At 39.0% G+C, this 25,936-nt stretch overlaps 1 protein-coding gene across 3 annotated transcripts in view; it reads right to left on the bottom strand.

The window, feature by feature from the left end:
• The window catches only part of FRMPD1 (FERM and PDZ domain containing 1), a 130,285-nt gene that overhangs the window by 32,893 nt on the left and 71,456 nt on the right, over positions 1 to 25,936 (bottom strand). For all 3 annotated transcript variants that reach the window (XM_032636366.1, XM_032636365.1, XM_032636364.1), the window contains exon 2: positions 13,379 to 13,483. In XM_032636366.1, coding sequence (XP_032492257.1) covers positions 13,379 to 13,479 — 101 coding nt within the window. In that variant the 5' untranslated portion in view covers positions 13,480 to 13,483. The remainder of the gene's footprint in view (positions 1 to 13,378; positions 13,484 to 25,936) is intronic.

The following is a 25,936-nucleotide window of genomic DNA, read 5'->3' on the forward strand; positions in this document are numbered from 1 at the left end:
CAGGTGACAAGTCCAAGCCTTATTACGCACATTATCCATCAAGGAGCTCTCTTAGGAGCGAGGAGAGGATTTCTCCTAGGTGAGCATATGAGTAATACTGAGAAGTGTTAGAAGACAGACTTAACAAGAGGGAAGAAACAGAAAACTCTGATAATTTATACTGAATAAAACCCATAGGTATTCCTGATTTTTTTTAAAAAAAGAAAACTTTAAAGCTCTGAAAGGATCTTTCTAAGTAAAATAAATAATATAGTGCACTGAAAGGCAAAAATCAACATCTGTAGTCCTTTGAAAAAGCAACAGGAAGGACACCCTAGACACTACTCCTATTTAATGTGGCAGGAGAAATGCCTGGAATACTTATCAGAGAAGGAAAAATGATAAGAGGAATAATAGCGTACCTTTTTTTTCCCAAACAGTTGATGAGCTACACCTAGAAAATGAATTCACAAAGAGAATTGCTAGTGCTTAAAAAATAGGTTTAGTGGAGTTGCAGGATAAACACATAAAACACAGCCACAAAAAGCATCCAACAATTCATTAAAAACAGAGGAGCTGAATGTGTATTAGGCGCTAGACATTCTTAATAAGCTGATGCAATAAAGGAAGACACAAGTAAAACTGAGGCTGGATTCCTGGTTGGGAAGATTACATATTGAAAAATGAAAGTAAGTACTGAACGAAAATATAAATTTGATGGAATACTGGTTAAAAATCCTTCCAAATTAAAAAAAAAACTTGATAAATTGATGACAGTAATAGTAGCAGTAACAACAACAACGATAATCATTTGTAATATTTATTGAACACTAACTATGTACCAAGGAGTGATCTAACTTGTTTTCATGGCTCATTTGACCCTTACAACACACTTGTGAGGTGGGTATGATTATTATCCCTATTTTATAGATAAGAAGACTGAATCTTGCTTTGAGAGACTTTAACCTGCTTAAAGTCACATAGCTGGGGAGGGAGTTTCAAACTGAGGCTACTTTCTTCAAAGGCACTGCAGCACAGCTGTATAATGCAAACCACATTTGTAAATGTAACTTTTCTAATAGCCACCTGAAAATGGGGGAAGAAATGAAAAAGAAACAAGTGATTTTTAATATATTTTTATTTAACCCAGTATATCCAAAATACTATCATTTCAACATGTAATCAATAAAAAAAAATTGATAAGCTATTCTGCACCCTTTTTTTCATATTATGTCTTCAAAATTCAGCGTGTATTTTATCCTTACAAAGCATATCAACTTGGACACTATATTTTCAGCAGAAATTCTCAGATTTCATAAAATTTACAGTTAAAAAGTAAATTTTCAGGCCCAAGTTCTTCCGAACATACTTAAAAGTTTTCCAATAACTGAATGATCAGTCTTTACATTTAAATTAATTAAAATCAAATAAAATTAAGTATTTAATCTCTCAGTCATACTAGCCACGTTTTAAGGGCTTAACGGCCATCTCTGGATAATGGCAACCATATTGGACAGCACAGATCTAGAGCCTATGACAATGTATGAAAAATATACAAGACTCCCACATACAAAAAGAAAATTTCTAACTTCAAAATTGTATTAACAGATGTTAGAGCAAATACCTTAAAAGGTACTTTATGTCAATTTGTCAAATCTTATATAGTTATATAAAATATTTATTGTGAGATGTGGGTACCTTTTAATGTAGAGTGGGTCTCCAAAATATGAGAAAACTTGAAGCCTAGAAGCCTTAAAAGAGTTGTGCTTCGGGGCTTCCCTGGTGGCGCAGTGGTTGAGAGTCCGCCTGCCGATGCAGGGGATGCGGGTTCGTGCCCCGGTCCGGGAAGATCCCACATGCCGCGGAGAGGCTGGGCCCGTGAGCCATGGCCGCTGAGCCTGAGCGTCCGGAGCCTGTGCTCCGCAACGCGAGAGGCCACAACAGTGAGAGGCCCGCGTACCGCGCAAAAAAAAAAAAAAAAAGAGTTGTGCTTCAACCTAGATTATTTGACCTGGGAGCCTGGGCTCTTGAATACTAAATACTGCTGCAAGAATGAGGGTAAACAAGATGTGCAAGCACACGCTCACGTGTGGGTACACTTCGGTGTGCATACACCCACCTTCCTCTTCTCTATAGATCACAATCTTAATCTGCTCCTATCAGACAGAGGCAATGATCAAAACTGCATGGCGTGGTCTTCACCAATGAAACGGAATAGAAACTTTAGAAAATCTTTTAAAATATTAGGTGGCTAGCCAGAAATAACTCAACATGGTGACATAATCACCACACTGCAGTACTAAACGCCATACAAAGTATTACATTTCAAAAAGGTCAAAAGAGAGAATTATAAAAACTAGAAATAAATACGGACAGTTTATGCCAGCTTCTGGAGAGGAGACACATTTTTAAGGATTAGAAAATTAGAGACAGGCATAAGATATAAGATGGATGGTTTGAATGTGAACTTCAATAGCTAATACATAAATACAAATAAATAAAAGATTAGATAACAGAATAGGACACAAGGAGAAATATTAAATGATAAAAGTTTATAACTTCATCTTGTACACAAAAACTAACTCAAAATGAATCACAGACCTAAATACAAGAGCTAAAACTACACAACTCTTAGGAGAAAATATAGGAATAAATCTTTGTGACCTTGGTGTCATATTAGACATGCACAAGCAACAAATGAAAACATAGATAAACTGAACTTCTTCAAAATTAAAAACTCTTCTGCTTCAAAGGACACCACTGTGGGCTTCCCTGGTGGTGCAGCGGTTTAGAATCCGCCTGCCAATGCAGGGGACTCAGGTTCGAGCCCTGGTCTGGGAAGATCCCACATGCCGTGGAGCAACTAAGCCCATGCGCCACAACTACTGACCCTGTGCTCTAGAACCCATGAGCCACAACTACTGAGCCCGCATACCACAACTACTGAAGCCCACACTCCTAGAGCCCACGCTCCACAACAAGAGAAGCCACCGCAATGAAGAGTAGCCCTACCTCGCCACAACTAGAGAAAGCCCACACGCAGCAACAAAGACCCAACGCAGCCAAAAATAAATAAATAAATTATTTTATTTTTAAAAAAAAGGACACCACTGAGAAAGTGAAAAGACAACCCACAAAATGGGAGAAAATATTTGCAAATCATATATCTAATAAGGACCTTGCATCTAGAATACATAAAGAATTCTTATAATACACTTAAACAAAAAAGACAAATAACCCAAATAAAAATTGGGCACATAATTTGAATAGACATTTCTCCAAAGAAAATATACAAACAGCCAATGAGCACAAGAAGAGATCATTAGCCATTTTGGTAACATAAATCAAAACCACAGTGACATAACACTTTATACCCACTAGGATGGCTATAATCAAAAAGATAGGTCAAGTGTTGGCTAAGGTGGAGAAAATGAAACCCTCATACAGTCTTGTAGTTCCTCAAAAGACTAAACATTGAGTACCATATGACCCAGCAATTCCACTCCTAGGTATATACCCAAGAAAACTGAAAGCATTATGTCCACACAAAACTTGCACGCAAATGGTCACAGCAACATTATTCATAATAGCTCCAAAGTGGAAACAACCCAAGTGTACATCAACTAATGAAATGACAAAGACAATATTCCATAGTAGACTATTATTCAGCAATAAAAAGGAATGAAATACTGATATATACTGATATATACTATAACATGGATAAACCTTGAACACAAGGTTTAAGTGAAGGAAGTCAGCCACAAAAGACTACAAATTGTATGATTCCATTCATGTGATATGTCCAGAATAGGTAAATCTATAGAGACAGAAAGTAGATTAGTGATTGCCTAGGGCTGCGGAAGGAGGGTTTTGAAAGGAAATGGAGAGTGACTACTAAATTAACGTATGGAATTTCTTTTGGGGGTGATGAAAATCTTCAAAATTCATTATGGTGATGGCTGTACATCCTTGTGAATACACTAAAAACCAGTGACTTGTACATTTTAAGTGGGTGAACTGCATGGCATGTGAATTATATCTAAATAGAACTGTTGAAAATAAGTAAATCAATTAAAAAAATAAAATCCTAGAGGGAAAAAGCTTACAATAAAAATATATGCAGAATGGGCATAAATACCTGCAGTAAATACCCAGATTTCATGTGCTCAAAGCAAGTGAATTGACAACTTGCACATGAAGAAATAAAAGCTGGTAAATAACAGAAAATGTACAACCTTAGTCATTGAAGAAGCACAGCTGAAAGGACTACAGAGAACTACTACATGGCTACTAAAGCACCAAATATGAAGAAAAATAATAAAGCCCAACATGTGTGGGCCCTGGTATTTAAGGTTGACTGTATAAATTGGCTATTCAATCTCTCTGGAAAATAATCAGGGAAATTATAATATGAATTTAAAATTTGATCATTTTCTTTGACCTTCTGTTACCATTTTGACTGACATTTCTCAAAGTAATAACTGCCCTCCACCCAAATAAAATATTATTTGCAGTAGACTATGAATTCCTAGAAGATAAGGGTGACTTTTATTCATCTCTGTGTTCCCTGTGCCATAAAGTCCTAGAACAGAGTATGAACTCAAAAGACCCTAGCTCCTGAATACTCAAAAATATTTACTATAACTTTATTTAGAATAGTGGAAAAACTTGAAATCACCCAACAGAGAACAGATAAATCAAGCACAGTAAGGAATTGCCCCAAGACTCTACATCAATGAAGTACCACAAGCCTGTGAATCTTAGACATACGTGGAAACACAGCTTAGAAAACACCCTTCCAGAGCATCTTCTAAACTGTGGTTCAAACCCCCTTCCTAAGGGAGAGATCAAATTATTCTGTCCCCACAGCTCCCCATCACCCACAGGATAAAAGTTAAACTCCTCAACCTTACTCTCATGTTCCTTTGTCTTTAAGTCTCAGGCCCTGGCCAACATTCCCTACCCACTCTCCTTCCCAGGCCATCACTCCAGCCTAATCTTACCTGCTGCACCAGTTTTGCATCTGGGCCTCAGTTCATGAAGCTATCTCACAGGAAAATGTGAGGCCAATAAAAGCCCAGCTCAAATGCTGCCTCTTCCAAAATGCCTTCTCTGCTTTCCTAGCTAGACACAAGTTCTCTCAGCTCTGAGCTCTTCTGGCCTAGAGCACCTCAACTTCAGTGATAACTGATTCTATATATCATCACCCCGAATAGACTGTAAATTCTCGGGATGCAGGAACCACTTTTTACCCACCTCTGTATTTCTCACCGTATCGAGTGAAGAACTTTGCCCACAGAAAGCATCTGTGCTTATTAGGTGAATACATGAGCAAAATACTATATATAGAGAGAATGATGCAAAATAGTACCACTAATATGATTAGCAAAGGTGGAAATGTATATTTAACCACTAATAAATAGCAGACAATTTGAATGTGACAGTTTGTCCTTTGTTTGTTTAATTTGAAATATAGCTCAGCCCTATGACAATCGTCCTAATCAAGACCCACCTTTTCCATGTCCCAGAGCTCAGTAAATGGTATCAGGACGAGGCTCAGTTGCTCAAGCCAGACTCCTGGGAGTCATCTTTGACTTTACCCTCCTCTCACCCCTAATATCCTATCCGTCAGCACTACAAAAGATCTCCAAGATGTCCACTTATCTCTATATCTCCATGACCACCATTCTATTTCAGGACCCTGTTACCTGTCCTGAAGAAGATTTCTGTAACAGTCTCCTAGCTGGTCTCCTCACTTTTCATTCTTATCTCACCTGAATGATTCTCCATCCAGCAACCAGACTGATATTATAAATGCAAACCTGCTCATATATCTGCCCTGACTAAATGGCCTAATCCAAAATCCTTAATATGGCTTAATACAGCGCCTGCCCACCACTGAAGCCTCTACAATGAAGCCATTTGTTCTCTCGATATTTTTGTTCCAGCCAGACTAGTATCCTTGGGGTTCCTCAAATACACAAGGTCTTCCCTCTGCCTAGAATACCCCCAACACCTAACATAACACTCTTTAGAGATTTCCCAAAACACCCAACCATACACTATCTGCCCAGCTCCTACTCGATCTTCTGGTTTTGGCAGAAATATTCCTCTCCCTCTGCTGAACCTGTACACCGAACCTGTACATCCCTTTTTGAAACACACATCATCTTTGAAATGACCAGTGTGAAGTCTCTTGTCCTTTCTAGACAACAGCTCATATGGCAAAACCGTGTCTTTCTTGCCCCATGTGCTGAACTCAATGCTAGGCATAGAACACGGCTTAATAAATGTTTGGAGACCAAAAGAAAACCACCGACCTTACCATATTTAGGACAGAATCCATTTTGATGCTTTTCAAGTGGGTAGGCTTCATTTATCTGACTTTTCCATTTGGAATGGTGTGCTCCTCAACAGTGGTAGACAAATGAAGCCCCGCTGTGCTGGTTAATCCCTGGATGGCATCAGGAACTTTGGCCCAAAGTCTGTTTTTTGACATTTTCCCCAAAGGCCACATTTCAGCTTTTGTTTGGAAAGGGATTGCTTAAGAACAGGACCAAACCGTGGCCTCTCCTCACAAAGAATGTTCAATATTTGACAGAGAACTGAAGGAAATGATCTCTGTAGCAAAATTTCCTCCTCTGCAGAACCTTATAAATATCAAACTAAGCGCCAACAATCCAAAAACCTATGTCTGATGCCTCTGTAATAGTTTCAAATCATAAATCTGAGGTCATTGCTGCGATTTCACTTTGGAACGGCATAAGACCTGGCGACACTAATAGAATTCTTGTCAGATAACTGGATCAAGCCTAAGGTAGAACTAGAAAAAACACGTAAAATTTATCATGAAAATAGCCTCGTGTAGACTAATTCTGTATTTTATGGGTCATAAGTTCATACTGAGCTGATCAATAATGCTGAGAAGAAAAAATAACAGAGATAGATTAGGTTTCAAATATTCTCTGGCTTTTTATCTGCTCTCTAATAGGTTGGAAAATATATTTTGCCTCTATCTTGTAACGACAAAGAATTCACCTTTGAGTTCCAGCAGGATGTGGAGAAACTACTTTGAATCTATGGTTAAACACTGTATTATGTTCAGCTTGAGTGATTTTCAAAGCTAACATCTGGTATAAGCTGGCTTTTTAATCCAAAGTTTATTCAAAGAAAGAAGAAATAGAAGTAGCAGCTTGTACCAGAAAGAAATTTATCATGTAGTCATAATCATAGGGCTATGCTTGTGGCTGTGAAAGTTTCTAGGGGACCACTGAATGTACATAATGTGAGTAGAGTGCAAAGGCCTACAGTTGAGAGGAGGAGAAATTATTCCACTGTTACTTTAAAAAGGAGGTTCAGGAGACAATGGCAACCCTGCAGATGCAGCACAGGAGCCTTCTAACCTGTTCTGTTCGAGCCTTTCTGCTTTTGCCCATGGGTCAAAGAGCAATAAAAAATTGGTACCTGAAATGGTCTTTCTACATCATTAGGAGTATTATAAAGGTCAAAGATACCATCCCTATAATTAGTAAACAGACTATGGTTATAATGAACAAGTACATTTGTAAAGAGTGCAAAACCAATAGCCAGGGCTCTGATACCATGATGCCATGATGCATGTGTGTGTGCGTGTGTGCATATGTATGCCTGTGTGTACATGTGGGTGTGTGCACATGTGCGCAAACATGTGCATGTGTGTTCACTAGTATTAAGATTCAAGATGAATTGAAGGAAAGAAATCTTTTTAAACCCTGAGGGTAAAACCAAGCACCAAGAAGAAGGCATCAAATCCATCAAGCTCTTTATTATTTTTAAGTCTTGCTCTATAAAACTATTTCTGATTAAGCATAAGAGAATTCAGTAAATCTTATGCAAAATTATGTTAATAATACAATAAAATTATTCTAAAGTTCACATGGAAGAATAGGTAGGTAAGAGTAAAAAAATGGAAAATGAAGAATAATAAAAGTCTAGTTTAATAGATAATAAACGTAAAGTTTTAATACAGGTGTGTGAAAACAGGCCGTTAGATCAATGGAACAGAATAGCTAGTCCAGGAAGAGATACAATTTCCCACTTACAGACACAAGAATTTCATATATAATAAAAGTGAAGAAAGGAAAGATCACTCACAGTTAATGGTGATGCAAACATTACTTATTTCGGAAAAAACCAAGTTAAATCTACATCTCACAACCTATACAAAAATAAACTCCAAATTTAAAAATTAAATATAAAATACCTTAAAGTATCAAATTGAAAATTAATTAAATTACTTATTGGGTGAGGATTTTCTAAGCTTAGAAGCAATCAAAGAAATCACCAAGAGAATATCATTTAACTATATAAAAATTGAAAATTGTAGGAGACAAAAAAATGGCATAATTAAGTGGAAAAGTATTCTATAACATGTCATTCTCAGTTTATCACCTCCCTAGTTATACAAAGCTGTTAAGAAGATGACAATTTAGTTCAAAGCAAAATGGTTAAAAATTAGTTTATAATGTAATGTCACTATGTTGCAGCTTTTATTAAGTAGTTTGTATTACACTATTTTTACAGAAATTCGAAACATGTCACAGAGACCACTTGGGGGGGTTAGTTATTTCTAAAAAAGCATTGATACTGTAAATGTTATTTTTATATTGGAATGTGAAATTAAGTGGTAAGAGAGTAGTCATCTTAATAATATCTGAGTAATTCTGTATTTCTACAATTATAGGTATCACTAGGCTTGCAATCTACACAAGCATACACACACATTCAAACTGAGTGCCACTATCTGAATTTGACTAGTGATTGTAACAATAACCACCCACTGAAAATTAATTTAAAATTGAAGAAATCAAAGCAACTTTAAAAGTTGACACTCTTCCCCAGAAAAACGTCCATTTTAAGACATATTATATAGCTCTAACATTACCAAGGTTCATAAAAGTTAACAATTTGTTTAATAATGTTTGGAAATGGTAATTGTTATTTTTGACTAATTTCCTCCTAGACAATTCAATTAGTGTCAGAGATAAAGTTTAACTTTTATGGAAAAAATGGCAATTACAAGTAAGCAAGTACAACTGGCTGAAATGAGTGGAAGCTTTTAAAAGTCTGAAAAAAAAACAGGATTGCTAAAAGATGCATGTAAAACTATATGACTACAGATTAACTTCTATGTTTCCTTTTTTTAAAAATTTATTTTCTTTATTATTTTTCTTTATTTTTGTCTGTGTTGGGTCTTCGTTGCTGCGCATGGGCTTCCTCTAGTTGCTGTGAGCCAGGGCTACTCTTCGTTGCAGTACATGGGCTTTTTATTGCAGTGGCTTCTCTTTTTTTTTTTTTTTTTGAAGTACGCGGGCCTCTCACTGTGTTGTGGCCTCTCCCGTTGCAGAGCACAGGCTCTGGACGTGCAGGCTCAGCAGCCATGGCTCACGGGCCCAGCCGCTCTGCTGCATGTGGGATCTTCCCGGACAGGGGCACGAACCCGTGTCCCCTGCATCGGCAGGCGGACTCTCAACCACTGTGCCACCAGGGAAGCCCCTGCAGTGGCTTCTCTTGTTGTGGAACACAGGCTCTAAGGGAGCGGGCTTCAGTAGCTGTGGTACATGGGCTCAGTAGTTGTGGCTCGCGGGCTCAGTAGTTGTGGCTCACAGGCTCTAGAGCACAGGCTCAGTAGCTGTGGCACAGAGGCTTAGTTGCTCCACGGCATATGGGATCTTCCCAGACCAGGGCTCAAACCCGTGTCCCCTGCACTGGCAGGTGGATTCTTAACCACTGCGCCACCAGGGAAGTCCCTATGTTGCCTTTTTTCTGGACTATAAAAAACACTTCAGTGTACTTCTTTCATTTCTTGACCTGGCTATCAGGAAACTCAGAGCCAATGTTAGTACTCAAATGCTAAATCCTACATCTAATTGGTTTGCAATCTATTTACAAAATTTCCAGGTTTTATTTAAAAGTTTTTATGTGTTTTAAAACTGTAAGCCATCAAAAATTCCTCTTGGAAGAAGAAAGTATGTAAAATTTAAATATATTTTAAATAAATAATATAGTTCCTTACTATGAAAGCCCTTAATCAATAAAAATTCATTGAGCATCTACTACATACTATGTATGCACTCTTCTAGGGCTGAAGATACTTTGTAAAACAAGACAGTCATGGTCTTTGGTCTCATATGTGGCAGGAGGGTTGGAGTAGAAGAGCCATATAATAAACAGGTGGGGGAGGGTAGACAAAGAACAAGTAAATAAATGGATATGTTATTATAAAGTGTGGTGAGAGGGGTAAGCACTCTTCCAAGGATGCAGGAGGAACAAGATGAAGTTGGAGAGTTAGACCAGGAACAGATCATAAGGGGACTTGCAGGCCATGGCGCAATGGCTGGTGGGCCACTGAATGGTTTGGGGTGGGGTAGAGCCTGGGGTGAGCATGTGGGACACGAGCAGTTTGTATTCCGAAGAGTCCACTATGGCTTCAGGGTGGAGCAGAGAAAGAGTGAGTGACCATGGCAGTGCCCCCCAGGGACAGAGAGGTGGACAGATCGGAGATACGTTTGAAGGTGAACTGACAAGAGTTGCTGATGGGGTGGAAACAGAGTGTGAGGAAGAGAGGAAAATTCAGTTTGACTCCTGATTAAGCAACCGGGTGGCAGGTGGTACCATTTACTCTACTCCAGGGAAACTGCAATTATTTATGCTTTTCAGTTCTTGATCATTTTCGAGTAATCTGAGGACACCAAGAACCCAGTCTGAATCAAGGTTGCAGGATTAGAGATGAGAAACAATTTAAAGAAAGCTACATGTGATTTATCCTAGAAACACAGAAATGATGTCTTCCATGGACACTGCCAGGAAGCTTTCCCTCTTTTTCTGCTCTTTCTCAAGCACTTGGAAAACAAACTTCCTACTAGACTCATGGAAAGATGCTCAACATCATTAGCCATCAGGAAAATACAGATCAAAACCACAATGAAATACAGTACCACTTCACACCCACTAGTATGTCTATAATAAAAAAAACAGATAATAACAAGTGCTGACAAAGATGTGCAGACATTGGAACCCTCACACCCTGCTGATGGAAATGTAAAATGGTGCAGCCACTTTGGAAAACAGTCTGACAGTTTCTCAAAAGGTTAAACATCAAGTTGCTAAATGACCCAGCTATTCCACTCCTAAGTACAAACCCAAGAGAAATGAAAACATATGTTCAAAGAAAAACTTTTACACAAATGTTCATAGCAGCATTATTCATAATAGCCCCAAGTGGAAACAACCCAAGTGTACATTAACTGATGGACATAGAAAATATTCCATAATGGAATATTATTTGGCAATAATGCTACATGCCAAACATGCTATAACATGAGTGAACCCTGAACATTATGCTAAGTGAAGAAGCCAGTCACAAAGACCACATATTGTATGATTCTATTTATGTTAAATGTCCAGAATAGGCAAATCTATAGAGACAGAAAGTAGATGAGTGGTTGCCTAGGGCTGGGGGAGGGGCAAACGGGGAATGACTGTTAACAGTTATGGGGTTTCTTTTTGGGGTATTGAAAGTGTTCTAAAATTAGATTGTGGTGATTGTTGCATAATTTTGTATATACACTAAATAAATCTGTACATTTTAAGTGGGTGAATTTTATGGTATGTGAAACATATCTCAAAATAGATGTGAAAAAAAAAAGCTTCCTAGAGGCCAATGTTGCCTTTTATTTACATTCTGTGAGAGAAGGTAGATATTAGAGAGTTCCAAGGTCAAATATTCAGGCAACATAAAGTTACACAGGTCTTTTTCTGCAGGACTTCTCAGAGCCTTTAATGTGCTAAAATGCACTATGAATCACCAAGAGTGGGTGGATAGGAGTGGGATATAGGCTGCATCACTTCCTAAATATATCTCTGGCCATGGAACATTTTTTTAGTAGGACTAGGTTTTGCAGAATCCACTTTAGAAAACAATGTACCTAGGAGTTTTCCCATTCATTCACCAAGCACTACCTGACTACTTGCAATCTCCTGGAACTCAATCATCTCTGGGCTATGAGATGTGGCCGGTACTTTCCCTGCCCTCCATAGAGCTTGTGGTCTAGAAGAAAGAAAAGGGATGTGCTCAAATTTAAGTTGAACACACCGGAAGAAGCACAATGCTGATGCTACAAACCAAATACTATGGGGCCCCTTGGGAGAGATTAATTCTGACTGTGGGCTGGGGAACACTTCATGGGAGACTCAGCATTTCAGCTAGACCTTGAACTATGAGTGGGTTCTGGACACATGGAGATGGGAGGAAGGGATGTGGCACAGAAACCCAGGTCTAAGGGGTGGAAGGGGAAGTCGGGTGCTTGTAGTAGGGGAATAGCAAGTAGATCATTTCAGCTGGAGTATGATATTGATGAAGCAGAACAGTAAGACAAACAGCTGTAATGGATTGTGGGTCAACCATGGAACGCCTTGAATGTCTAACCAAAAAATGTTTAAATTCATACTGTAGGAGATGAGGACCCATCAAAGGTTTCAGAGCAGGGGGTGGGGATGGTCGTAAACTAGTCACTCTCTGAGCCTCAGGGTTTCACCTGTAAAATAGGGCTAATTCTCCCAGCCTTATCCCATCGTAGTGTGTGAGGACCTGAGCACTTGGCCGAGGGCAGTGCAGCCCTGAGCAAGGTTTATGGCTCAGCAGCACAACAGCTGTTTCCAGTTCCTTTGGAAGAATATGTGTCTCAGAAACACCTGACATGTGATATTTCATCTCCGTGTCAGCTCCAGATGGGAAATCTGAGACTGAAAATGAGCGCTTTGAAACAGAACACATTTTAAGTTCTCTTGTAGCAGTCAAATCAAATCTGTATTTGATTTCATTTCATTTTGTTTAGAATGAAATAGGGACTAGAAGGAAGGAACAGCTGCTGTAAACAAAGACAGGGGAAGAGTATAAACAGCAGATTGCCTGACATCAAGTACTAAGACAAGGGGCGTGTGTGAGACAGCCAGAGGCAGGGACAGTGATCATGTGTGAGTGTGGATTCAAAACAGTGTGTGTTCCAGAGTGTATAGGCACATGTGTGAGAGTATGTGGGTATGAGTGTGTCAGTGTGTTTAAGTCCATCTGTGAGTGAATGTGCGTGTCTCTGTAAATGCATGTATGAGTCTGGTGTGAGTATCTCTGTGTGTCTGTGGGTGCCCCTTGAAGGATGCAGGGGGAGGATTTGGAAAGGGACAGAGAGAAAGGCACTCCAGCGAAATTGCTGACCCATTTACACTTCTTCCATCACAGGGTGTTAAGAACAAAGCAAGCCGGAGACAGTGATCCCCAGACGCTGCCAAGACTGCAAAACTTCCTCCCACGGGGACACCGAACCCTTACAGACAGAAATCTCTGCCAACCCAGGAGCCTTACCGGGCTGAGCTGTCCCGGGAGCGCCGGAGCCATCTTGCCACCATTTGTTCTATTCTGTGTGCTTTCCGGGTCTGAAATAAACTGGTCTCCAGCATTTCCATTTACCTAAAAGGAAGAAGAGTTTTCTTAAGAAGCTAACCAAAATATTTGGAAGAGGATTCTGACAAATCACTATGATGCTTCCTGTATTTGCCAATTTTAAGACATGCTGATCAAATAACTAGGGCTCTCTATCTGAAATTAACATACACAGGTGCTCAGTGTCTACAGAGTGAACAAGTTTAGCAGCCCTCTGCCCTAAGGAGTCCATAGTCTTGTGGTACACAGATAGGTTTTACATCTTAAATGGTTCAACGTAAGGATTAGGGAATAAAATAGATAAGCCTTCTCAAACTGTGACTATGACCCACTGTCAGAAACACACCTTCTGTGTGACACTGCCCCCCGCCACCTCAACTACGTGTGCATCCCTGGACAGCACAGCTCCATTTTGCCTGCATCAGGAACTGCATGGACATGGAAGCATTCTAATCCCATTGTGCCCACTCTTCGGAGTGCTGCTTCTTTTGCTCAATATTTTATATATAATTTTTGAATAGGAAATTCTAATTTTTGAATAGGTAATTTTGAATTTGTATAATTCAAACCCCAGATTGTAAAAAAAAAAAAAAAGGATACACAGTTACTGTATTGTGCACTTAAAAATTTGTTAAGAGGGTAGATTTCACGTTAAGTGCATTCTTACCATAATAATAAAAATAAGATTTTTGTACAGTGAACGGTCTCCTCTCTATCCTTCCCTTCCCCCAGCCACTCAGTTTCCACACCCATACATAATCACTGCTCTCCTACTTGAGATATCTGTCTTTCCAGAGTTTCTGTATGCCTATACAAGCAAATACAAATATAGATTTTATGTGTCCTCTTCTTAACACAAAGGATAGTACACCATACACATTGTTCTGCACCAGGCTTTCTTCCTCGATATCTTTCCACATTAATACAAAGAATGCCTCTTCATTCTTTTTGACAGCTACTGAGTATTACATTGTATGAATATACTGTAATTTAAAAAGTAGTCTTGCCTTGATAGACATTTGGTTTATTGCCAATCTTTTGCTATTGTAAATAATACCACAGTGAGTTATGCTGTACAAATATCATTTCTGCATATATGCAATTATATATTTGGATAAGTTTCCAGATACTGAATTGTGAGGTCAAAATTTATAAGCATTTGTGCTTTGATAGATATTATCAGGTTACCAAGAAAAATAGTATATATGCTTGAGATTAAATTTTCCTAAAACAATTTATATTTTTCTATTTACTTTTTAAAATACTGGTCTCAACTCACCCAATTAATTTCACAACCCAATAAATATTCACATGAAATAAGATATGACATAGTGAAATAACCATGGATACAGAGAAAATAAAAAAGAATTATAAGAGATTATGTTGCTTAACACTACACAAACACATTTGGAAACCTTAATAATACAGATGGTTTTCAAGGAAAATATAAATGATATAAGATGACCCTAGAAGAGATAGAAAATCTAAAAAGACAATTACCATAGAAGAGAAAATTGTTAAAGAGCACACTCCAAAAAATTCCAGGCAGACAGGTTCAAAGGTGAAGTCTTACAAATCTATAAGACGTAGCTCACCCTGACAATGTTTTTGTTTTATTTTAAATAGAAATTTTTAATTTTGGAATAATTTTAGATGTGTAAAAACGTTGCAAAGATAATACAGTGAGTTCCACTATACCCTTCATTCAGCTTTCCCTAATTTAGCATCTTACATAATCATTGTAACTTTGTCAAAACTAAGAAATTAACATGGGTACACTAATATTAGCTAAGTTATAAATTTTATTCAGATTTCATCAGTTTTTCCATTTATGCTCCTTTTCTGTTCCAGGATCCAATCCTGGATATCATGCTGCTTCTAGCCAGCTTAGTTTATCTTCCCCAATGCTATGTTAGCTCTTCTAGAGCATAAAGAAGGAAATCTTCCAAATTCTTTTTAATCAGTCAGTCTAACATTGATACCAATTCTGATAAAAACACTACAATAAGGCAAAAATACAATCTCCCTTATAAATATCAAAGTAAATATCCCAAATAAAATATTAGCAACTAGAATCTATCAGTAATCAGCAGAATAATAGTGGGATCTATACTAGGAGTGCACTAACCATTTTCATATAAAAATGAAAACAGGACACCCAAACTCAAATAATAGTGGGATCTATACTAGGAGTGCACTAACCATTTTCATATAAAAATGAAAACAGGACACCCAAACTCATCACTTTAGAAACCCAGAGACGTACACTTTTCATCAAATGCAGCCAAATACAAATTAACGGGTGTAAAACATAGGCTGCAACCAAAATTAAATTCCATTTAGATCAAGGGATGTATCAGTCTAGCCTTTTTCTACAATGGAGACAGCAGACCTGAATACTGTCTTCAGTTCTGTACAGCTCACTTTTTTTTTTTTGCGGTACGCAGGCCTCTCACTGTTGTGGCCTCTCCCGTTGCGAAGCACAGGCTCAGCGGTCATGGCTCATGGGCCCAGCCGCTCTGCGGCATGTGGGATCTTCCCGGACCGGGGCACAAAGCCGTGTCCCCTGCATCGGCAGGCGGACTCTCAACCATTGCACCACCAGGGAAGCCCACATTTATATCATTTTAAATTGCTACATAGTATTATTTTCTTTGTCCATATCATAATTTATTCAATAAGTCTATCATTGGATGTTTGTGCTGTTTCCAATTTTTCACTATTATGAAAGCTTTACAATGAATATGCTTATTCATGGTAAATGGCTACTTCCCAGGTATTTTCTTGGGATAATTCCTAGAAATGAAACTACTGGATTTAAGCATATGTTCATTTTTAAGAATTTGGAATGTGTACTGTCAAGTTGCTTCCAAGAAGGTACCAATTTGCACTCCTGCCAGGACAGACCTTTGCAAATATTGAATACTATCATTTTAAAAATATTTGCTAACAGGATGGAAAATAGTGCCTACGTATGATTTAAATGTTTATATTTTGAAAAATACAGAAGACAAAAGTAAATACAATCTACATTCTCATATATATTGGATATTATTTTAAAAATATTTGTTAATGGGATGGAAAGTATCATCTAATTATTAGTTTAAATATATATTTCTTGAGAAATATAGAAAACAAAAGTAAATGTCACATATAATTCCATCACATTAAAAATTATATAAATTGAGTATCTTTCTTCAAACATCCAATCCAGTTCCCAGAGATTATCACTGTTAACAATTTGGTGGGTATTCACTCTCACGTTGCCCTAAATCTATAGAGACCTATATTACGTATATTAAAATATATAGGCCACAAAAATACAATCATGCTATGCTCAGTGGTCTGCATCTTGCATTTTTTAACTGGTGAATATATCATGGACATATTTCCAGATCAGAGCTCATTATATCAATAGTTTTGATTTGAAGTTATTTGATTACTCGTATATCTGGACATTTTTTATGCACTATGGCCATTTATGGTTCTTTTTTGTTACTTTTTTATTTCTGTTTTTTCCTTATCTTTCTACTAGAATGTCTGCCTTTTTGTTACTGCAAAAGCTCTTTTATAATAAGGATTACTTAATGTCCTTTTGCCGAGGACACAAAACCACATCATATTTCTGTGAGACTTACTAGGGAGGGTCAAGAATGTAGATTCTAGTGTCCTGACAACACAGAGACTAATCACAAAGGATACAAAAATAAATGTCCAGTAAAGCCTGCAGCATATTGTTTTCAAGTATCAATTGCCTCACTCAGGCCCTTAACAGGAGTGAGTCAGCTAGCAATTATAGGATGTGGAGGTTAACTTTGTTTGCCTTATGTCTGCGCATCACACTTTCAGCACCTTCCTGTAGGGGTCTGGGATGCTAAGGAGACTTAAAACCAAGTCATATAAAGGCTCACTGAAAAATCAGAGAATGTTTATTCAGCAAAGATTTGGAGGTGGCCTATACGATCATGGTTCACAAGTGGCCAAAAGGCCACCAGGTAGAAGAGACATACGCCATATGTTTCTGGGGTGCAGAGCCAAGATTAATGGGGGAATGCCACAGAGAGGGAGACTCCAGCTCAGGCTGCGGCTAGACCTCTCTAGTGCTCCTAGTGATCCAAGAACAGGATGAGTTTTCTCAAGAATTAGCAAGATCCTGGTCACTGAAGGCGGTCAGGCAGAGGCTGGATAACTAACTCTGCATGGATGTAGAAGGGACCTTACAGTGGAGTTCAGGGACCAGATGACTTCTGCAGTTTTTCCATCCATGTGACTTGAGGTCTGTACTAGATCTAAAAAGCAGACAAGATGATATTTGTTGTGCTCTGTCTCAAAACTCAAAGACCCACATCCCCTGGCGTAGCTGGAACTCCTGAAGTCACCACATCTCTGGAAGATACAAAATCTCTGACCACTATGTTGTTTCAATCTCCAAATGACTACAGTGTTGCCAAGGATCTCAGACTCATCCATAATGACTTTCCGTTCCTTTCAAAGGTCATCAAACTGCAGTGGTTACTTACAGGGGATTATTACAAACACAAATACAGCTTAGCTAATTGATTTCTGTAAACATATATGGCTCTAGTTAAAATAATTAATTTGCATTATATATCTAGACTGTGGGTAGGGACATGCCTTCATCTAGGAATCCCCAAAGACCAAACAAATGACAACAGCCAAGCCATTATAAGTGCTCCCTGACTCAGCAAAGCCTGAGCAGGACAGTTTAAAGTCAAGAAAATGACCTGCTAATGGCTTTAATATTTGCCTCTGGATTGCTGAGCCAATGGAAGAAAATAAGAGCCCAAATAATTCCCAAACATTTGAATCTTCTCTACAATCCCATTGCCAAGAAGTCATCCGGCCTCTAATTATTCTGTCATTCATTGTTAGACCAGCTGCTTTACATAAAGCTAAATTCCACACCTCCATCTCCGCAGCTTCAGTCCTCCACAGTAATGTTGCCCTCCGAGCACTCTTCCTCGCCCCACCACCAGCGCACTCTCCAGAATAAATCATCTCCCTCTTCTATACATCAGTCTTTCTGGACCTGAACATAGCAATCTTGCCTCCTCTGCCCTGGACTAAACATCCCCAGTTCCTTCACCAGGTCTTCATAAGACAGGATCACTTTAGATCACCCTCCTGTGGGCACACACCAATCTGGCAAAATCCCTTAAAGAGTGTGAATCCTCAAACGGAACACACTTCTGGTTGTCTGGAACAAAATACTAAGAAGAAACAAACTCAAAATATTTTGCAAAAGGAGAAGACCAAATACATTAGGGTGATAGCTATCTTACAAAGTAAATAGACAATTAAGGATATAAACCCTTCAAAAGGGAAACACAGGTGATAACAAAGAACTTCAGGAAACCATTAACTGCTAATGAGAAATGAAAAACATCAAGGGAGGCAGCAATGGATAGAAGAGAAAGTGAAGAGTTAAAAATCATTTACACTAAATTGAAATTAAAAAACAGATAGCAATTTAAGTGAAACTGTCAGAGCTACAATCAGATTAGGATATTCAACTTACAAATAATAGGAGCTAGCAGAGAAAAGAGAAAAGGAATGCACAAAATTGTAATCAAAGAAAGCGTTAAAGGTAAATTTCTTGAGCTGGAAAATATGTTTCAAATATAAAGAGCACAAAAAGCAGCTCTCAGATATATGCCTCAAGGAAGGTTCCTTACACATCAGCTCAAGTTCTTAAATGTCAAAGACTAAAGAATCAGCCTTAAAATCAGTTTTACAAGGGGGAAAAGGGCTTCCCTGGTGGTGCAGTGGTTAAGAATTCGCCTGCCAATGCAGGGGACACGGGTTCAAGCCCTGGTCCGGGAAGATCCGTGGAGCAACTAAGCCCGTGCGCCACAACTACTGAGCCCACGCGCCACAACTACTGAAGCCCTTGCCCCTCTTAGAGCCCGTGCTCCACAACAAGACAAGCCACTGCAATGAGAAGTCTGCGTGCAGCAGGAAGAGTAGACCCTGCTCACCGCAACTAGAGAAAGCCCGTGTGCAGCAACGAAGACCCAATGCAGCCAAAAATAAATAAAATAATTTTTTTAAAAAAAGTAAAAGAGACGGGCTTCCCTGGTGGCGCAGTGGTTGAGAGTCCGCCTGCCGATGAACGGGACACTGGTTCGTGCCCCGGTCTGGGAAGATCGCACATGCCGGGGAGCGGCTGGGCCCGTGAGCCATGGCCGCTGAGCCTGCGCGTCCGGAGCCTGTGCTCCGCAACTGGAGAGGCCACAACAGTGAGAGGCCCGCGTACTGCAAAAAAAAAAAAAAAAAAAAAAGTAAAAGAGGAAAAGAATATGGTAATTTGAAAAAGATTAGGTTCATTTGCTTTGTAGCATATTATTTAGGTACAGATGCAGGCTCCGTTCATTATTTCTCTCTCTGGGGAATGTAAAAGCTTTACAAGAGTCTGTTCTTGAAAGATATCCCTGGGAGTCATTCTGTGATTTTTTTAACCTACTAGTGAAGGTCTTTTGTCAGTTTAGTGGTTTTTTTCTTTCACTATTTTTCCTCTTATTATACTGTCAGAAACTTGAGCATAGAGAACATGTCTTATCCCTTTTAATTCTCTCTCAGGACCTGTAACATAGGCTCAATAAATGTTTGTTGAATGACTGAAGGAACAAAATTAAAATAAAAGCAGAAATAAACTGGAAAATTAGAATAAAGTTTCACTTAATAAAGACAAAATTAATGTTGGCTCTTAAAGATTGAGAAAAACGTAAACCACTCTGATACAAGTTATTATTAACAAAATGAGAAATGAGCAAAGACAAACATTAGGGAAAAAACACGAGAGAGTGTCATACATGTTGTACACAATTTAGGTAAGCTAAGTAATATGGGTGGTTTTGGAAGATATATTTGGAATGCATCTTTCTAGAGTCTTCCTGTTAAGTCCTTCAATTTTCCTGAGGGGCAGACTCCTGGGTAACAAGGTCAGCTTCATAGAATGGTGTCTCCCAAGATTTCCATATCAACCCTTTGGTATGTAAGTGCATTCATACCTGTGAAGGGATTTTCCCAGACCAGTTCCTTGGACATAGTGGAAGAAATACTTTCCACATAGGGTGTTAAAAGGAGAAGATTCTAAGACCCATACTGAAAGGTGAAAATAGGATTCTCACCAATGAAACACCCTGGTTGCAGCCTCTGGGAATCCAAGATGTTGATCTTTCCTGGATATGCTGAAGATTCCATTTGTTTAAAAATAAATCTAATTCACTAAACATACATTCATTGAAAAAAACACTCACAGGGAGATCAGCTCGGTGCTTTGTGACCACCTAGAGGGGTGGGATGGGGAGGGTGGGAGGGAGACACAAGAGGGAGGAGATATGGGGATATATGTATATGTATAGTGGATTCACTTTGTTATAAAGCAGAAACTAACACACCATTGTAAAACAATTATACTCCAATAAAGATGTCAAAAAATAAAAGAAAAAACACTCAGTGCAGGTGACCAAGAATGAGCGATGAGTAAGATGCAGCCCCTACCTCAGGAAAGGGTCAACTCCCTTTCTGTTCTCTGCCTGCTGGTAAGAGATGCTTGGCAAGGAGGTCAGTGTTTTGGGCTCATTTATTCTATGGTTTCCACAAATTACTTCTATCTGCAGCTATCCTAAGGCCGATCAGCTCCAGGAAACTGAGGTAGTTCAACACCTTTCCCCCACAAAGCAAAGAACCAGAACTAAAATTAAAACTTTGAGTATATCTATAACTGCAGAAGAAATTCTGAAAGTGAATTTTTCAAAAATCTATTAAAAAATCCACACAGAACTTGAAGGCTGCTGTGTTTATCAGAGAATTATTTCAAACTCTCTCTCAAAATTAATAGACAAGGCTTCCCTGGTGGCACAGTGGTTAAGAATCCGCCTGCCAATGCAAGGGACACGGGTTCGAGCCCTAGCCCAAGAAGATCCCACATGCCGCAGAGCAACTAAGCCCGTGCGCCACAACTACTGAGCCTGCGCTCTAGAGCCTGCGAGCCACAACTACTGAGCCCACGTGCCACAACTACTGAAGCCTGCATGCCTAGAGCCCGTGCTCTGCAACAAGAGAAGCCACAACAATGAGAAGCCTGCGCACCGCAACAAACAGTAGCCCCCGCTCACTGCAACTTAGAGAAAGCCCGCACACAGCAACGAAGACCCAACACAGCCAAAAAATAAATAAATTTATTAAAAAAAAATTAATAGACAATATTCTTCAACAAAGAAAAATGATAGCATGCTACCAAGTTCTTCTAATAATGCAAAGGTAGCCCTGAATTTAAAATCTTACAAAGCTTACACTAAAAAGTAACATAGAGGCCAATCTAACTCATGAAATACAAAATTCCTAAACAAGATCCTGGCCAGAAGATGTTAATAATTATAGAAGCTAGGAGATGGGTATTTAAAGTTCATTTTACTATTCTCTCGACTTTTGTGTACTATAAAAATTCTTCTCAGTAAACTTGTTTTTTACTTTAAAAAATTACCTCCAGCAAAATCCAGCAACAACACATTACAAGGATAATACACCATAATCAAGTTGGATTTATCCTAAGAATGAAAGGTTCAGTTTTAGGAAAACTATTAATATGTTTTAACTTATAAATAGAAAAAATAACAAAATAGGTGAGCATATCATAAGATGCTGCAAAATCATTCGTTCTATGTAATTTAGGCTCCTTGTTTTGATTAAAAAAAACAGAAATACCAGACAGTTCAGTATTATTTTAGAATGAAATATAAAAGCATTCCACTTAAAAGGGAAAATAAAATTACAGTGTTCATCACAACACTATAGTAGCCAGCAAGTGTGATACAACATGAAAGAGAAATGAGAGATAAATACAGCAAAGGAACTTAAACCACCAGTGCCTACAGGTGGCATGATTGCATATGGGCCTCAATTTCAACATATCGGAGATAGTAAATAACCTGGGCAAAACTGTAAAGTTGTGAAGACTTAGGAGACTTTATAGACAATCACAAGTATTGAAAAGGACTATACGTGTAAAAGGAGTCTGGACTTGTTCTGAATGAAACCTAAAGTAAAAATGTATCTAAGTTCAAGAAGACAAATTCGATTCAATGTAAACATCTTTTCTCTTTAATTTTTCTTAAGGGAAATTTTAAAGCATACACACATCAGACACAATGGAATCATGAATCTCCATGCACCCATGGAGTTAGCTTTAACATTTAACCATTTTGTCCATCTTGTAAAAAACTTTTCATAATCAGAGCTATCAAAATGGCACCGGGCTACCCAGGTGAAGAGAGAGCTTTTCATCACTGAGGTGTGCAAGAAATACAAAAGATATTAGCAGGTCAGGGATCCTATAAGGGACAGTCAAAATTGGCTGGGGACTAGATCAATATGTGCCTTCCAAGCCTGAGAGTCTATGATTTAGGAGGTGAAATGGATCCAAACTGTTTGCTGGCCTGGACCAGATCATAAACAACTTGAAAGCAGGGTTTCTTCTCTTAGTCATTTTTGTATCTCCAGTTCCCAACATAAATAGATATTCAATAAACTTAGTGTTTGTTAAATGAATAAATGACAAATGAATGAACAGAACACAAAATGCAATGGTGGAACTTCTACACACCAGTAATAAACAAACAAACTCTCTCTCTCCCTCTATATATCTTCTTATAACATTTAATCTCCAATATACCCAAGGTCTGAGGATATAAACCAACTGATGACACAAGGAAAAAACCACAAACGAGAAACCAAAATGTATGGCAAACATCCAGCCTTTTGAATAATGAGAGAAAATAAATGACCAAATTAGCATTTTCTCTTAAACTAACATAAAGAATTGTTAAAATGTCTTGACCTTCCTCCCTTGGCTCCTGTGACATCTGTCTCCTCACTCTCCTCCAGCCTCTCAGACTACACCTACCCAGCTACTCCTCTTCCCTCCATCATCTAATTCTAGGTTCCTGTTCTCAGCTCCCTTCTTATCTAATTAAATGTGACACCTATTCTTTCTAAACCAGAAGTTCCCAAACTTCATGGCACATTAGAATCACCTGGGGAGCTTTTAACAATCCCAGATCACACCCTAGACCAATCAAATCAGAATGTCTGAAGGTGCAAGCCAGACGCTGGTAGTTTTTAAAGACCCCCCCACAACCCCGCCCGGTGATTCCAACGTATAACAAAGTTTGAGGTTCACTGCTCTAAACACTCCCCACGGGCGATGTCATTTACTCCCCCAGTTTCAGCTGCTTTGAGAATCACCTGCCTCTTTAGGATCTCTACCAAGATGTCCCATAAGCACTTGAGCCAGTCATATCTAAAATAGAATTCACCATCTTTCTTTGCTCCGCTCCTCAAATCCTCTCCTCCAAGGTGGAACATTTTGTTGAAGGAGACCACCATTTAATTTTTCTAACTGCCCAAGTCAAAAATCATTCTTGACTCTTTCCCCGTTTCATGCCCCACAGTGAGCCAGTCACCACGTTCTATTGCCTTTGCTACCAATTACCTTAATCCCTCACCAACTCTCTTTTCTTAGTGCTACAGCCATTGTCCAAACTTTGATCCTGTCTGAAATACTACGATAATCTCCTAGCCAGTCTCTATGCTTCTAGACTTACCCTCCATCAATCTATCCTCCATGTGGCTGCCAAAATGATATAATATAATTCCAATCATGTCACTTTTATTTTTAAAATCCTTTAGTGGTTTCCCTTCATCTTTAGGATAACATCTGAGCTCAAGAATTACAATAATATTAAAAACCCAACTACATTAACGTGCTATCATTTACTATGTGCCAGACACTGGGCTAAGTAATTTATATGTGTTTTCTTATTTAATGCTTATTAGAATCCTCACTTACAGAAAGGAAACTGAGGCATGAAGAAGTTAAGTAATTTGGCCAAAAGTACATAGCAAGGAAGTGGCAGAACTGGAATTCCCAATCAGATTAGCTTGCTTGTCTCTGGAGCTAGACTCAACCACTCCCTCCCACTGCCTCCCTCCCAGCCTTGGAGCAGCAGTCAAAGCCTTTTGTGATCTGGCCCCTGCCTACCTGTCTGTCTCATCTCCCTCACACCTGCACACACCGTCAGCTCTGAATTATCCACTGTTCCCCAAACAGGCCCTGATTTCTCACACGGTCATGCCTCTGTAGATGCTGTTTCCTCTGCCTAGTCCACACGCCCTGCCTGTCACCCACCAAATTCCTACTTGCACTTCAGTGAGCGGGCACAGTAGTACACTGGTGGAGCACCAACACTTCCCTCTCTGGCTTGTTTTCTCATCTGTAAGAACAATTACAATGATCCCTGCCCAGCTGTGTTCCAGGGTTGGTGAAAGGTTTACATTCCATTATATTGTGACAATTCTTTGAAAACTATAAAGTTCTATGCAAATGTGCCCATGAGAAACCTCTTTTTCTGAGGTAGTGTAAAGCTCAGTTGTATGACCAAATCTGAGACAAAAGTTTGAAGTATAAGAAGTTCATCTCTGCCATAAAAAGGCATGAAGTCCTGATACGCGCTACAGCATGGATAAACCTTGAAAACATTACACAAAGTAGAAGCAGCCAGACACAAAAGGCCACACATTGTATGATTCCATTTATACGAAATGTGCGGAATGGACAAATCCATAGGGACAGAACATTGATTAGTGGTTGCCAGGGCCTGTGGGAAAGGGGAAATGAGGATTGACTGCTAATGGGTAAGGGGTGTATTTTGGGGGTGATAAATGTTCTGGAATTAGACAGTGGTGATGGTTGTATAACCTTGTGAATATATTAAAAACGACTGAACTGTACACTTTAAAAGAGTGAATTTTATGGTATGTGAATTATGACTCAATTTAAAAAAAAAGTTTCTCTCTGGCACCTAGCTTAACCCTTCTGCCCCCTTTCCCTTGGTGGTAAGTAATATCCAACTCCAATAAGGAACCTGTTTTTCCTCATATCCTTCCCCCCATTCTTTCTTAGTAAAACCCAGAACACTGGTTCCCTAAAAGCATTAGAAGCATCTGGAGGGCTGGTTAAAACACAAATTGCTGGGGCCCCAGAGTTTCTAATTCAGTAGGTCTAGAGTAGGGCCCAAGAATTTGCATTTCTAACACCTCTCCAGATAAAAGCTAGGGAATCTTTTTTTAAAATATTTATTTATTTTTGTTTATTTATTTTATTTTTTTGGCTGCGTCCGGTCTTAGTTGTGGCACACAGATCTTCGTTGCGGCACTCAGGTTTCTCTCTAGTTGTGGCGCGCAGGCTCCAGGGCATGTGAGCTCTGTAGTTTGTGGCATGCAGGCTCTCTCGTTGAGGTGCGTGAGCTCAGTAGCCCCGCGGCATGTGGGATCTTAGTTCCCTGGCCAGGAATCGAACCCGTGTCCCTTGCATTGAAGGCAGATTCTTTACCACTGGACCACCCGGGAAGTTCCAAAGCTAAGGAATCTGAAAATACCACTGAGCTGAAAGTCAGG

The sequence above is a fragment of the Phocoena sinus genome, chromosome 6 (assembly GCF_008692025.1).
Source record: "Phocoena sinus isolate mPhoSin1 chromosome 6, mPhoSin1.pri, whole genome shotgun sequence".
In the NCBI taxonomy this organism is placed as follows: domain Eukaryota; kingdom Metazoa; phylum Chordata; class Mammalia; order Artiodactyla; family Phocoenidae; genus Phocoena; species Phocoena sinus.